The sequence below is a fragment of the Heliangelus exortis genome, chromosome 1, assembly GCF_036169615.1.
Source record: "Heliangelus exortis chromosome 1, bHelExo1.hap1, whole genome shotgun sequence".
Classification (NCBI taxonomy): Eukaryota; Metazoa; Chordata; class Aves; order Apodiformes; family Trochilidae; genus Heliangelus; species Heliangelus exortis.
Window position 1 is genome coordinate 52,619,859 of NC_092422.1, and position 15,753 is coordinate 52,635,611.

Below are 15,753 nucleotides of genomic sequence, written 5' to 3' on the forward strand. Positions count from 1 at the left end.
TGAAAGGGAGAAAGTTCTGTGCTGATTAAAGAACTAATCAAAATTCTGAATTTCATTTTGCAGGACTTCAGTGGAGTCCTTACAGATGTGTCTGGTTTAAAAAAACCTTAAAATATAAAAAAAGAAGGGTATCTTCTTTATCTACATGTTTTCTCTGTGGTATAGTATAAAAATGCCAAAGAAGCCAACATTTATGTAACCCCAAAGGTGTCAATAACATTTCACAGTTGAAATCACAGGATTTCATTAAAAACATTTTACTGAAACAGTGCCATGAAGCCTGTATCTAGAATCATATTTTTAAAAAGCTTTTTTTTTTTTCATTAGGACTTGCATTCATCTATCTGTAACAGCAATGTCTATAAAATAAAAGTATCTTCATGTAAGTGAAAGATATACTTACAATAGAGCCCTAATATTTGTTAAATACTTATGGTTTTGTCATTATGTTTCTTAGTAATATTTTGACAAAAAGTGGTAATTTCAATTGGTAACTGTTCATGTTTTCATTACCATGACATAAAGACATAAAAAGTTTCACATTAATTTCTACAGTTCTTCCTGTGCCATATTTTTATAGGGTATCACAAAGAACTAGAGAGGTAATATTTCTCAAATGGCATGTAATTACCAGGCACTTTTCAAGAAACTTCATAGTTCAGAAATCACACTGAATTCCCTGTGCACTGCTCTTCATAAAATCCTGTCATACTTAATATACCACCACAGCTGTACTTCTCAGAACAGTTATTCCTGTATATTTACCTGGGACCACTCATTCAAAACATTCTGGAGATGCACCTGCTGTAGTGAGCATGTAAATATCAAAAAAAGAGAATGAGCTATAAATCACTGGCATTGCTAATGCACCTCCTACCAATGACAGTCATTAAACTGCAGCATAGTACTACCCATATGATAACTTCAGACATAGGTACTGGAGACTTAGGCTTGAATTATTTACTTACAGTGCTGAGTACTTACATGATACAAAATACTGAAATGAGAGATCGTTATTAAAGCATTCAGGAAATCACTCTACAGAATTCACAGTTCTGAAATTTTCTTCATTGCACATTCCCTATTTGGAATACAATGAACTGGAGTCTATGCTTTCTAGTGTACAACCCCTGTGATTGTTTATGTGAATGTACATGCAAGAACTAGGCTGGAATTCTCTAGGCAAAACAACACCACTTATGAAGAGACATTTTTTGGTAAATTTAGAAGGGAGAAAACCAGAAACATGATCTTTTCACCTGGCACAGAATTCAAATGCACACTGAAGAGGGCCAATCTCTCTCGTTGCTGTTCAAGCATATAGTTTAGCCAGAGAAAAAAGCAATTTCTCTTTCATAATGAAGGCAATAAATATATTGCAAAAGAATACACTATCATTATTATACACACAGTAATATTAATGAAAAACAAGGTTATAAGAAATCAAATTACAGTCAAAACAATACCAAATCACTTCTGACTCTTACCTTAGAATTTTATTGATTGCTGTCTCTTTTTCCAGAAGATTTCTTGCTCTGATGCTAAAAACAGATTTACGGAGCTATAAAATTAAGAAAAAGACAGTGTATTTTTAGTTGCCATGAAATATAGCATGCATATTTGGCAAACTCATGAAACAGAATGTGCTGAGAGTATTTAAAACTAAACAAATAATGTTTCCATCATACAGCTGTTTTTCACAGATTGTGGCATGGGCATCCTTTTCCAGGAAAAGGATGGTGGAAAAGATCAAAATGGTCACATAAATCAAATTCCTTAAAGAATGCCTAAAATCCTAGGCTTATCTTGCAGCTTTTAGCCACTATATCCCACTCTTTAGCTAGTTCTGAGTAGAAAGAAGCAGATCCTTTTGTTGGCTAGCAATAATGTTGTTCCCCTTATTACAGATTTTTTTTCTTCTCTGGTCGTCCAAGTCACACCTTTGTCTTAATCTTTGCTATTCCTCCTCCATTTGGATTTTGACTAGGATGGATCATACTCTGGAGATGCCTTGACTATACAGAAGAGTCAGATAACAAAGCTTAGATATATCATTAAGTGCCTAGGGCTAGGTGATTTGCAAATATATTCTTTTTTTCTCCCGAGGTAGAGCAAAAAATATGGTGAGCAAAACATGCTTGTGCTTGCCTCTGCTCATGAACAGTGTTTTAGGCAGATTCTTGTTTGAATTGAGATGAATGAAAAAACAAGCATTTATTCCTAAGAAAATGATTAAAAAACATGGGAAATCAAGAAACAAATCACATTTGATGAATTTAGCTGAGTTGCACCTGTGATGAACAGAAAGCCTTTGGCACCTTTTAAGACTCAATTCTGTCAACTGTTTGGAGATTATCTTGAAGCAAATGATTGAGAAAATTTTGGGAGCTTCTGGCAATGTGTGCCCTGTTTTTGATCAATCTAAAATGGAACCTTCAAGTACATTTATATTTATTACAAATATTGTATCTGTTTACTTGATCTATGTCTGACCTAAAGATGTAAGTAACAGATTTCTAAAATACTGCCTCAAACCGAGAGTCACTCAGCAAGTTATTTTGCTAGAGCATCTCTCAAGACTCAGATTGCTTCACAGTAAGATGTGCTACTTAGGAGAAAGAAAGAATCCTAGAAAATTACCTTAAAACATATTAATTATACTGTCTGTCCCTAATAAAATGGCTGCTGCTTTTTAATCTACATTCTCTTCCCTAACACTTGCATTTTCAAGTGTGGCCCCTTTAACAGTTTTTAAGAACTAACCCACCTCTGTCTTGCTTCTGGAAGTAAGAACACAGACGATTTGAAAACAACATGATGAGATTTTGCAACTTGAAAACTGAAATAAAGTGTGCAATGCTCCAGAAAGTAACAGAATTGTTGAGTATTTGAATAAAAACAAAAACATTTTTCCATTGCCTGTATATGGTAAACTTAAAAATAAGCTGAAAATCACAGCATGAGATATAACATTATATTAAATATTATGTAGGGGTAACTATTTCATATACCAAAACATATTTAGCAGGACTGCAGAAAGAATCATCCAAACCACAGGAGTATCTATCCTATTGCAAGGTGTAAGCTAATAGTTATGTTAAGGCTAAACTAGGAACATCAAACTTATGGGAATAATGAAGGTAGAAGAACAGCTGTTTTGTTTGACTTGGGTTTTTTTTCCTGTGATAAATTATTGCTTTAAAATACTTGCAATTGTATCAAACATCAGGAGAAAACCTGTGCTGCCTACCCATGTGTTATGTCAATATATTTTTAATAAAAATTCTTTGCTTGTTAACATCCTAAAAACTGAAGAGATTTCAAAGACAAGCAACATTAATTTCCCTCCAGATTTCCAGTTCTTGCTCATCTGATTTAAAAAAAAAATCTGAGGCAAATAATTTTTCCTGAAGTTGTCTACAGCTCCCTGTCTGGCACAGACTGTTTTCTTTTTAGTGTATGAAAGATGTATCAAACCCCCTCTAAGTGTGTGGCCCAAGCAAGAAAATTCACCCAGGTCCTCAACAAGTGAACATGACCTGGGGATGGAGGAACAAGGAGTCGACTTCTTTTCAAAGGCTTTTGCAGGTAGTGATACATTCAGTGCTTCCCCAACCAAGTGTTCCACCATCTAGTGCCAGCAAGGAAGAACATCTTAAGAAAAGCTGGTAACAGGTCTAGGCCACAGGCTTCTCACATCTGGCACACTTGTCTACCAGGGACTGCTGAATCCTCCCCTCGAGGAGCAAAATAACAAAGGAGGAGGCAGTGGCATATATTATGCATACTGCTAAATCCCTTGCATGCCTCAGCTGAAAATGCTTTGACCCCTTTGGTTTTGATTCCTTCACTGGACACCCAAGTCATCTGCTGGAGATTTGGCAAGAACAGCACAGCCATGGGTGTAACACCCAAGGAGCCAGAGAGAGGAAGAGAAGCAGTAGGAAGCAGCACATGCCTTGGAGCCACTGAGATGGGGGAGAAAAGAATGGGTTCAAGTTCCTACTACCCAATCTGTTAATGAATTTTCTCCAGTGGTGCATAAACAAAAAAATGCCTAAGAAATCATGGGAATGGAGAAAGGGGATCAGCACACAGGGCATTGCACCAAATTATTTGTGCAAAGAGTTCATTTACTTTTCCTACACTTTTTTTTTTTTTTTTTTTTTTTTTTTTTTTTCCCCAGAAGTACTATCTATGAAACTCACACCTGAGGCTGTATGTACCTGTGCAGTGATTGTGGCCTGAGCACACCTGATAAAATGAAGCTTAGGTGAAATTTTGCTGATTTGTAATCATCTTGCCTGCCTTTCTGTGGTTATAAAATTTAGACTGGAGACAGATATCCAGTGCCTTAATCCTATGCTTGGGTGCTGAGGGATCTTCAGTGGTCCAAAATGGAACTGATAACACAACTCAGGCACTTTCAGGGATTACAGTCTTTGAAGATGATGGTCCTCATCGATCTTTAGGACTTAGGACTCCTTCCTTCAGCAGAATCCTGAATTTATCTCAAATTTAAAATATCCAGAAGAAGCAATACAAGATATTATTTTTAGATATGCATGACTGATCCATTTATCCTAAGGGATTCAGCACCAATGAAGCAGCAACATGTATGCACCCTCAGTAAGTTCAGAGATGACACCAAGCTGGGAGTGAGTGTCGATCTGCTGGCTGGTGGAAGGGCTTCACAGAGGGACCTGGGCAGACTGGAGCATTGGGCTGGGGCCAACTGTATGAAATTCAATAAGGCCAAGTGTCAGGTCCTGCATTTTGGTCACAACAACCCCAGGCAATGCTACAGGTTTGGAGAAGAGTGTCTGGAAAGCCGCCAGGCAGAAAAGGCCCTTGGTGTATTGATTGACAGTCAGCTGAATATGAGCCAGTAGTGTGCCCAGGTGGCCAAGAAGGCCAAGGGCATTCTGGCTTGTGTCAGAAATTGTGTGGCCAGCAGGAGAAGGGAAGTGATCCTGGCCCTGTACTTGGCACTGGTGAGGCCCCACCTTGAGTCCTGTGTTCAGTTTTGGGCACCTCAATACAAAAAGGACACTGAGGTGCTGGAGTGAGTTCAGAGAAGGGCAACAAAGCTGGTGAAGGGTTTGGAAAACTTCCCTTATGAGGAGTGACTGAGGGTGTTGGGGCTGGATAGTCTGGGGAAACAGAGGCTGAGGGCCTGAGAGGCAAGAGACCTTGTCACTCTTTAGAAATAACCCAAAGGAGGTTGTAGTGAGAGTGGGGTTTGTTTCTTCTCAGTGGTGACAGATGACAGGACAAGGGAAAATGGCTTCAAGTTGCATCAGGGGAGATTTGGGTTGGATATCAGAAGAAACTTCTTTACAGGAAGGGTTGCTAAGCACTGGAACAGGCTCCCAAGGAAGGTAGTTGGGTCTCCATCCCTGAATGGGTTTAAGAATTGCCTGCACGTGGTGCTTGGGGACATGGTTTAGTGATGGGTCATTAGGAATAGGGTCAGGACAAGGCTGGACTCAATGACCTTGAAGGTTTTTCCAGCCTGAGCAATCCTATGATTCTACATGTGTCAGTATGCATGCTGAAGAAAATCAAACATTACTATAGATTTTCTAAGTGTGTATCCTGGTTTCTATAATAAATAAATAAACCAAACTGCTTCACATTTAATTTTCCAAATTTGCATAGCGCATCAGGCACTTGTAATGGAACAGTACAAAACCAAAATGGGGATGTTGATCAGTATTTTGTTTAATAATGCCTAGATGCCACATGCTGGTGTAGAAGCAGGCTAGCAATTAAAACTTGTGATACCTGCCGAGTTTTTGAATGTTGCAGAGGAAATTATTAGCAGTGTTCACGTACAAAAGACATTACTCAATGAGATGATGTGGAATTAAAGAAGTACAGTAAACTCTCCCGAGGTTATTTCAGGGTACATCTATTGAGCCTGCTGGTTTTTTTATTACGGATTGTGTTGCACTGTGAGGACACCCTCAGTGTATCTTTATTAGCCATTATTTATTTATTTATTTTAATGAAAACTATAAGTACACTCGGTGCAGAATTAACAGTACCATACAGCTGTCTGTACAGAGCACTGTTTTTTAGAATAAGGCACTGCCCTGAAATCACCTAACAGCATTTGACTGCTGTTAAATGTTTTCAACATTACATTTTCAAGAACTCTTGCACGTTACTTTAATCTGCAGGGAACAGATGTGACAGGTCAGCAAATTACCACTAGTATTTCCTGGATGAAAAGGGTTTAGGCAGAAAGCATGTGGTCCTACAAAACAATGAATAAAGCTCAGGACTTTGAGTTTATTGACACAGATGTACCCATAGACACAAAAGTAGTGCAGTGCTTCTTTCACAAGTGCTGGCACCCTCCCTTGCTGCTGCTGGCAGGCAAAATGACTCAGTCCAGTCAATGTGAACTCGATATGAACACTACATTCTATGAAATCCCATTTTTCCAAAACAAGGACGAAGCAGTTAACTATTGTACCTGTTGAAAAAGCAGCCAAATCACACGACATTGTTGCTCTGCAAGTGCCACCCGCTGCTTTGAAAAGGTACTGCAGCCATTTAAAATGACAATACTTATCCAGCAGTTTACTTTAAAATTACAAGCTTTCTACCCTGGAAAATTAAAATCCTTGGTATAAGATTAAAAGCAAAGCAACAAAGGATGATACCTTTGCCAGGTGACAGCTAATGACTGTGGACCAGTCCCCCAGCCGAGGTGTATTTGCACAGCACTGCTGACTTCAGGGGGATCTACAACAATTTGTAACAGGTAATATTTGACTCAGTGGTTTTGAGAAGTGCTCTTCATTGTCAAAGTTTTGATGTAATTTCTTTGCAAAATGTTTGTGGTGCCGAGCCATAAGGGAATTGTTTTCAATGTTAATTTGACAGAGCATTGTTTCAACAGGTAAAAAAGTGTGGTGATGCAGTGTGTTGTTTTTGTATCAGATCACTTCAGAGTTGGCAGAAGTGTTGGTGCATGTTCTGCAATGTAAGGTAAGACAAGCTAATCAGTAAACAACGAGATAAAATAGCTGCAGTGTTTGGTTAAAAATAGAAAAAAAAATTAATTGAATGCAATGTATTTTTCTAAGGAATTTCTGGTGTTATAGGAGGAATTTTAGCTTAGTACTGTTAGAAGCAACCTTCTACAGGCAACCGCAGGACCAGATGGGAATTCTCCAGTACCATACCAGAAATTCCAAGCAAGGAAAAAAAAAAGTCATCCAAAGCTTCTGTTTCATTTTGCAATTTGTTGGGTACCAATTGATTTTTAATGTAGAGTGGCAGAACGAACAGATTTTTACTGATTATATAGTTATTTAAATATGTGCAACTTCTAGGGAAAATATAAGGAGTCAGTAGGATAAGCAGTACCTCAGGGATTTTTAAGTCATCTTTTGAGTGATTTTTAAGACACAGCAAGGATACATTTGGGGAGGATTTGTTCAAAGCTTGAGCATTCCATTAAACATAGGATATTTCTGGCCCCGTCAAATGCATATATTATTCTTTTTTTCCAAAGCACTCTGCAATGCCTCTTTAGACTCTAGCAAAACGAATATGATAAAAATAGGAAGAGTGATGGAAGACCAGACTGAAAGTTGTTGGTAGGCACCTAACAAAATGTTAAGAAGAATTTAAGCAGGTTAGGTGATTAAATCCTATAGAAATCTGTGTGGAATTCCTTAAGCTCTTTTGAAAATGTTGCTTAACGCCAACAGACTCATAAAAGGATGCAATTACAAGGGACTTCTAGAGATCACATAATCCATCCCCTTTCCTCAAAGTAGAACTATTTTCATTTAACTTCAGAAATCTTGGCAAGCTTGTCCTATGTAAGAAACAGGCTCTCTAAACATTCAGGAAAGTGGTCTAGCATCAGTTAAGGGCCAAAAGGAGTCAAGGGCTGTTCCTTTTCATCAGATGTCTAGAATGAAAAGTGGACATAATCTCTTTAAGTGTTGGGAGTCATTGACCTGAAATACCCTTAATTCCTTTTGTAGGCCTTGATTGCTGCCAGTCTTTTAAGGAAAGCCATGTTCTTCTAATCAGATGACTACTGGTCTGGAAAATCTGCATGTTATTTCATGACCAAGAACCTTTTTCAATTAAGTCTGAGAATGTAGACAAGGCCAATATTAACACAGTCATAAAACCCACAATGATTTAAAGGGGATGATAATAGTGCACCTCAGATGCATGGGGGAGCAGCTCCAGGTAGGGAGAAGGAACTGTCTCTTCTATTTCTTTTCATACTATGGCTGGGGCTTTCCCCTTAGCATATGTGAGGTTTGTTTTTTTTTTACTTTCAGGTAGTTTTTTCATAGAATCATAGAATAGTTGGGTTGAAAGCACACTTTGAAGACCATCTAATTCAACCCCCCTGCAATGAGCAGGGACATATTCAACTAGATCATGTAGCTCAAAGCACCATCCCACCTGACACAGAACAATTTCAATGATGGGGCATCTACAACCTTTCTAGGCAACCTGTTCCAGGGAGACCAGAAGGCCTGGAGGAGATCTGGATTCTTCAGTAGAAGCAGGGAAAGGGAAAGTACAAGGCTGAAATAGAAGGGCTTTCCTGAAACCCAGCCCTTCATTGCCTCTCTCTTCAGCCCAAACTAATGCATGCTTTTTTTCTATTAAAATACAGAAGCCCTACATTTTTGATCTGAATTTTGTTTGATTGAGGGAATAGGAAGTGTATAATCAGCCCCTCGTGTTTTAATGCATCTTCACAGACGTTGTATCAAACCCTTGAAATCTTTTAGCAGAAAACTGAGGAAGTACAGAGTTTATGACTGAAAGAGGTGCTGAATTACAGAACTTTGAAAAAGTTAGAGTATCCAGTTCCTAGACTCTTTCATCTCAGAATGTAACTGAAAATTGGTCTTCTCTGGACAGAATTTTGAAAATACCACCTAGAGGCAAATGTGAAAAAACAATTTTAAATTATCAGAAGCCAGAGACAGACCAAAACCATCCCAAATTTTGTTAATATTGCAGTTCTGTCCTCTCTGGTCTGAAGGCAAACATGGTCACAAAGACTAAATACTACTAGCTGAAATGTGTATATGGTAAAATACTTAATGAGAAAGTGTCTTTTTCTATAAATTGATTATTTAGACACAAGGACATAGGGGCATTTTTACATTTTCTTTTTTTTTTTTTTTTTTGAAAATAAATAAAATCCTTAAAAAATTCAAAATAATAGAATCATAGAATCATAGAATCACAGAATGGTTTGGGTTGAAAGGGACCTTAAAGTTCATATAGTTCCAACCCCCCTGCATGAGTAGTGACACCTTCCACTAGACCAGGCTGCTCAAAGCTCCACCCAACCTGGCCATGAACACTTCCAGGGAGGGGACAGCCACAGCTTCCATTGGCAATCTTTTCTAGTGTCTCACCACCCTCACATGTCTAATCTAATCTACCCTCTTCCATCTTAAAACCATTACTCCTTGTCATATCACTACATGCCCTTGCAAACAGACCCCCCCCCCAGCTTTCCTGTAGGCCCCTTCAGGTACTGGAAGGCTGATACAAAGTCTCCCCAGAGCCTTCTCTTCTCAAGGCTGTACAATCCCAGCTTTCTCAGGATATCTTCATAGGAGAGGTGCTTCAGCCCTCTGATCATCTCCGTGGCCCTCTTCTAGACTCTTTCCAACACCTCCATGACCTTCCTATGTTGGGGACCCCAGAGCTGGACACAGCACTCCAGGTGGGGTCCCATGAGAGCAGTGAGGGGAGAATCACCTCGCTTGACCTCCTGGCCACACTTCTTTTGATGCATCCCAGGATGCAGCTGCCTTTCTGGGATGCAATTTCACATTGCTGACTCAGGTTGAACTTTGGTCTCCTGATTAATTTTCAGAAAACCAGAAATACAATGCATCATTTACTTATATTAATTTCATCCAATGAGAAGAGACATGGTACAAAAGTCACCTTTGAAAATCAAGACTAATGAGAAAGAAAATGCTGTATTCAGAAGACATCCTCATTCCAGCAGGTAGATTGTTTTAATGACTTTTCTGGATGCTATAGCTAGACAGACTTTGACAATATCATGTGAACGACAGAAACAAGTAAGACTGAAACATTTGGCTGTATTTAATTCACAGGCAGTATATGGAAACTGAAACTGAAGGACACAGTTTCACTAAAATACTCAGTGAGGGGAAAGTAAGATAAAATTGGAATGATTTTTGTTGATACTTATGTACAAAGTTCTGCAAGAATGACTTCAGAAAAAATATGTAGTATTAATTAGTATTTTAGATTAAATAATCTTATCTACCTTCAATTAATGTGCAATTAAACCTCATTAGTTTCTGCTATACTGAAAATTAATGTGATAAAAGTATTCTCCAAATTAAAGAATAACCAGGAACACAACAGAATGCCATTGTACTTCTTGTGCCAATATTCTTCTTTGCAAAGTAGAATGCCCAAAATAAAGTTCAGAGGAGGTTTATTAACTTGGGACAGAAGTTTATTACAATAAAAAAAATCTGGAAATGACAAGTCGTGAATAAATATTCTACCCATGGTTCTTTTCTAAGAAAGAAAAAGTACAGCTAAAGTTTATGAGTATGTCTTCATGCCTGATGATTTCTGAAAGATACCTTGGGAGACTGTCTTCTGTACTAAAAGCTATGCCTTAGGAAAGCTGAAAGACTATTTTGGTTTCCACAATTGTGAACAAATTCTGCAACCAGAAGTCCTTAGAGAACACTCACAAAATATACGTGGTTCTTCTTGCAAGGATCAGAACAGCTCGTGAAATAGGATGAGCACAGATCAGAAAAAGACACACCAGAACAAATTGCCAGATTAAACAAAACTTCTTATCAAGGATACATGGCATGTCTCAGCAGTTTGTAACTGCTGTATCTCTGATGTTAACCAAAGAAGTGTTAGAAGTTGTGGGCAATCCTGCATGTTGAATTTGTGTGTGAAATTGTGAATAGATAAAACCCTAAACTTTCCCTGAGGTGACAAGAGGTAAGGATTTCTACACAAACCAAAGGGTGTTGATCTGCAAAGAAGTAGTGAGGCCCTTCCAGGATGAGCCTCAGAGCTGATGCTTGTGTTCCATTCCACCTAACTTTAATGGGTATCAGAAGGATCATATCTGGGAATGAAGGCAAGTAGCTCCAAAAAAGCGGGTGCAAAACTCAGCCATCCACTTGTAAGTCAACACAGGTCATCATTTCAGCCTGGAGAAGAGGAGGCTCAGAGGAGACCTCATCACTCTCTACAACTCCCTGAAAGGAGGGGGTAGCCAGGGGGGGGGTTGGTCTCTTTTCCCAAGCAACTCTCAGCAAGACAAGAGGGCACGGTCTCAAGTTGTGCCGGGGGAGGTTTAGGTTGGACATTAGAAAGAATTTCTTTACTGAGAGGGTGATCAGACATTGGAATGGGCTGCCCCAAGAAGTGGTGAATTCTCCATCCCTGGAGATATTTAAAAAGAGACTGGATGTGGCACTCAGTGCCATGGTCTGGTAACTGCAGCGGTAGTGGATCAAGGGTTGGACTTGATGATCTCTGAGGTCCCTTTCAACCCAGCTAATTCTGTGATTCTATGAACATCCCACCTTGGTGCTCTGACTCTCCGTAGAATGCAGAATCCAGCATGAGGTCTGCTGCTTAATATTCATAATTTCTCCATGGTAATGGCTCTGGCTGCTTCTGAGATAAGCTCTCAACTTCTGACCATGACCTCCTGTCATAGAGGTGTACTCTGCTGTAACTAGGAAATCAGTGGGATAGGATATGGTGTGTTGAGTTTTCACAGAAGCTAGATCTTAATGATGGAACCTTTCTCTCACAGGAAAAAGGAATGGCTACTAACTTCACTGCTTGCAGAGCAAAAAAACAAAACTCATATGCGGGAAATGAAAAAGAGGGAAATGGGATGATAAAGGGGACAGAAAAGAGAAAATATGTTTGCTACTATCCAATTCATCTTACAAATTCAGAAATAAGAGGGCTGGCTTGCTTATATTCCTTCAATTAAATGGGAAATGCTCTAAGTCTGAACTATAAAAGACATGGATATATTAAATGCTCTTATGCCTTCTTTTGTAATTCACTCCTGCTGTGCTACTGCTGTGTATATGCACTTGGATATCTGCACATATGGAGCCATAGGTATTTTCAAAGTTCATCCCATGAGCCTGTTTTGAACTTCAGTTCAACAGCTGTGTGCTGTGTTGTGTGGCCAAAGATAAGTCACCTGTTCACAACAATTTTCTGCAAGGCTTGCTAAAAGTTCTATGTCTTTTATGAAAGAACTCTAAGGTGTTTCTGTGCCCCTGTGATTTTAGTCTTGAAGTTAAGAAGCTGGTGCCCAACATCCCACTCAACTGTATTTTGCTGGACATGATTTGTAATCTTACAGCTCATTTGGTTCTATGTCCCCTGAAACTTGCTGTGACTATCCCTCCAGTTTCTGTGGGAGACACCACAGTGAGATGTCTTCATCTTCTGCCAACTTACTTTCTTCTCTTTCATCTACCCACTCACACAAAAATTGTGTTTCATATTTTATACAGTTCTTCTGTCAATCAATTTACTGACATACTGGTTATCTAAGGAAGCTCCCAGCATACTGTGAAGTTTTCATGCAAAATGGAAGAACAAAAATCACTTTCCTCTCTGACCTTAAGTGCCCCTTCACACATATCTACAATGTTTCTTTCATACTTTAACTCCTTCAAGGAGTTAAAGGGTTGGACCTGATGATCTCTGAGGTCCCTTCCAACCCAGCCTATTCTATGATTCTATGATTCTTCTTTTCATTGTTTAACCCTTTCTCAGATACTTTAGCCATTAATGGCACTGCATCCTTACACTTGCACTTTCTCTAAGGAGTCCTCCTTCTTCACCAGGAAGTATCTTCATGGCGCTTTCTACTACAACAGGGGTATCCTCAGCAAACTTGACAGTCCTGCTTTCTATAATTATATCCAGAGCCCTTCAACTCATGCCCTGCAGACCACATCTGGATCGAACAGCTTAGAATGCAGTGGAGGAGGAGATCTGTGGCAAGATCATTGGGTTTTAGAGAATTTCCTCAGCAGCACCTCAAGCAGAGAGCAAAGAATGACCAACCTGGAGTTCCTGTAGTATTAAATTCAGAGAACCCCAAGATATTCCAGTCTTGCACACAAAGCTACAAATAATCATAAAAAACTCCAGGAAAGCATCATAAGTTGGCTATCAAGCATCCATAACTCAGACAGCCCAGGTGCTATGGGCATTTAATGTAAAAGAATGAACATGGCACTGTCTGTCTCCACACACCCACTCAGACCCCACACATTGAGAGTGAACTCTTAGGAGATGTATAAAGAGTAAAGGTATTTAGGTATCTAAAAGGGATTTGTCTTATAAATTAGTGTTTGGTCAGTTTACTACTTCAATAATAATGGTTTAGAAATTTGAAAGAATTAGAAAAAATTCTGGAGCTCAAAGACTTGACTAGGAAAAAGGAGAATAACAATGAAATCTGCTTTCTAAAGCTGTTATTTAGACTTGGCATAGATAAAAATAAATTCAAATTAATGGATGTCATGGTATATGGTAGTACATATGAATACATTTTTTTTCAACTATTTGAGAAGACAAAATACCATAAAATCAGAAAGAATGCAATGAAGAATGATTCCCCTTTTAACTTAAAACATTCTTTCAATGAAGTGGTTAATTGCAAGACTAAAAGACTTACTATACTCATTACATAAAGAAAAAAATTATTTGCTTCATTGATCATCACAAATTATGGTTCAGATTGATTTTGAACACAAAACACTCTATATACATAGTGGCAGATTTTTAGAGAAAGAAAAAACAATGTTGCTGAAGTTAAAATAAGTTAATGTATGTATTAAGTTCTTCCAATCACTCCAGCAGGTGTGTAATGCAGAAATACTGACATAATTCCAGAAGAAAGTGGAGGAACTAGCCACAATTCAAGCATCACAAAAGAAGTACGAAATCAATTGCTTTTTGATGTTTTTTCATCAACTACCAAAAAATGCCCTCCCCCCTCAAAAAAAAAAAAAAAAAAAAAAGAAAAAAAAAAGAAGCGAAAAGTTTCTGAAGCCATCACACTACTGCCAAGAAGAGCAGTGGGACTGCTCTACTAGGCTCTGGGATCACTAAAATCTTTGGTCAGGTTTCTCTTTTTACAAAGAAAATCTACATGCAAGGTTTGAATTTAAGTGCAACCAGTCATTCCAAGCTTGCTTTAAGGACAAGACATTTTAAAGAAGATTTATTCATACAAAAGTGAGGTTGCCGTGGCAACAGTAACTATAGAAAGCCAGAGTAATTACTTTCACAAAATCCTTCCTAGCCCTTCCTCTTTCTTAATAGGAATGTGTAAAAACCTTGTTTTCAGCTACATTTGTCAGAAATATTACCCACCACTGAATCTACCCTTTAGGTGTGGGGATTCAAAAGCATTTCCTTAAAGCAGGTTGAATAGTACAAAACTGAGCTGCAAACACTTATTTCAATTAAAAAATGAAAGTCAGATCATGCATATCTGCTCTTGGAGGGCTGTGAAAATTTGAAAAGAATGCAGCATTCTCTTTTCATATTGCAAGATCTCATTGAATAACATGTACCATGTATTCTTCTATCTTCAAATACAGTAAGGATTTCCTTTTGTGAACAGCAAAAGTTCAGAAGACAGAAGACAGAAGAAATTAATATTGCAACTTAATATATTAACATAAACAGATCTACTGAACCACTGCAGAGCTCTGCATTGCATACTATGGACTTAGCTATGTGGCTGGGAGAAGTTTCAGACCTCTATTCATCTCTTCATCACATGGCAAAAATGTACTCTGGTTTCTCTGACACAGTGTTTGAGGTCCATCATTAGCAGTATCTGGCATAGTGCTGCTGACCCCTAGGCTTGTCATTTAATAACTTATCCATTTTTTCTGCTGTGCTTTTTAGAGTAGATGATGTCCATTTAGGCTTGATTCCTTCCTATGACCTTCCTGTCTGATAAATAAGATTTTATCACAGACCTCCCTCTCAGGCCATGCTGTTCAGCTTTAGCTTACTGATGCTATAGAATACAACAGCCACAGGAATGGGTTCTTGTACTGAAACAGGGATGTAAATCAGCAGTAGTTTGCAAATTATCTCTTTTAATTCATTATTAGAAGAGTATGCTTTCCCCCAGCTTTTATTCCTGGCTCTGTGAATACTGTCCTAAGTCTCACTTGCAAACAGCATATTAGAAGAACCGGTTATACCATGAAAGTACAATAAGGACACTTAGTTTTCCTTGTCTGTGATTCTGTAACTTAAAATGTATTTACAAACACCTGATGTTATTATTCAAACAGGATTACAGCACCCTGTTATGAATACAGAATGAACTTCTCTTTTGTTTGTTAAAAACTCCTCAATAAGTTAGTATTACTTTTGATCAAGATGCAGCACCAGTGTTGATGCCACCAGAAATCTGACAAGCCACTATCTTCCATGATACACATGAAAACTTTTTTCTGTTCCTGTGGTTTTGCAAGGTGCCAGAAGTCCTACACATTTACTTATGCTGCATCACCACCATCATTCCAAGGACTCCTGATATTTTTCAAAACGAACCATTCATGCCTATCAGGCTTGGAGGCCAGCAACATTTAACACAATGGATCTTACTAAATATGTTCAGCATTTGTTTTCTAGTGATTCCCAGGCCTACAG

At 38.4% G+C, this 15,753-nt stretch overlaps 1 protein-coding gene across 2 annotated transcripts in view; it reads right to left on the minus strand.

The window, feature by feature from the left end:
* The window catches only part of NALCN (sodium leak channel, non-selective), a 228,773-nt gene that overhangs the window by 49,270 nt on the left and 163,750 nt on the right, over positions 1 to 15,753 (minus strand). For both annotated transcript variants that reach the window (XM_071742574.1, XM_071742583.1), the window contains one exon: positions 1,488 to 1,561. In XM_071742574.1, coding sequence (XP_071598675.1) covers positions 1,488 to 1,561 — 74 coding nt within the window. The remainder of the gene's footprint in view (positions 1 to 1,487; positions 1,562 to 15,753) is intronic.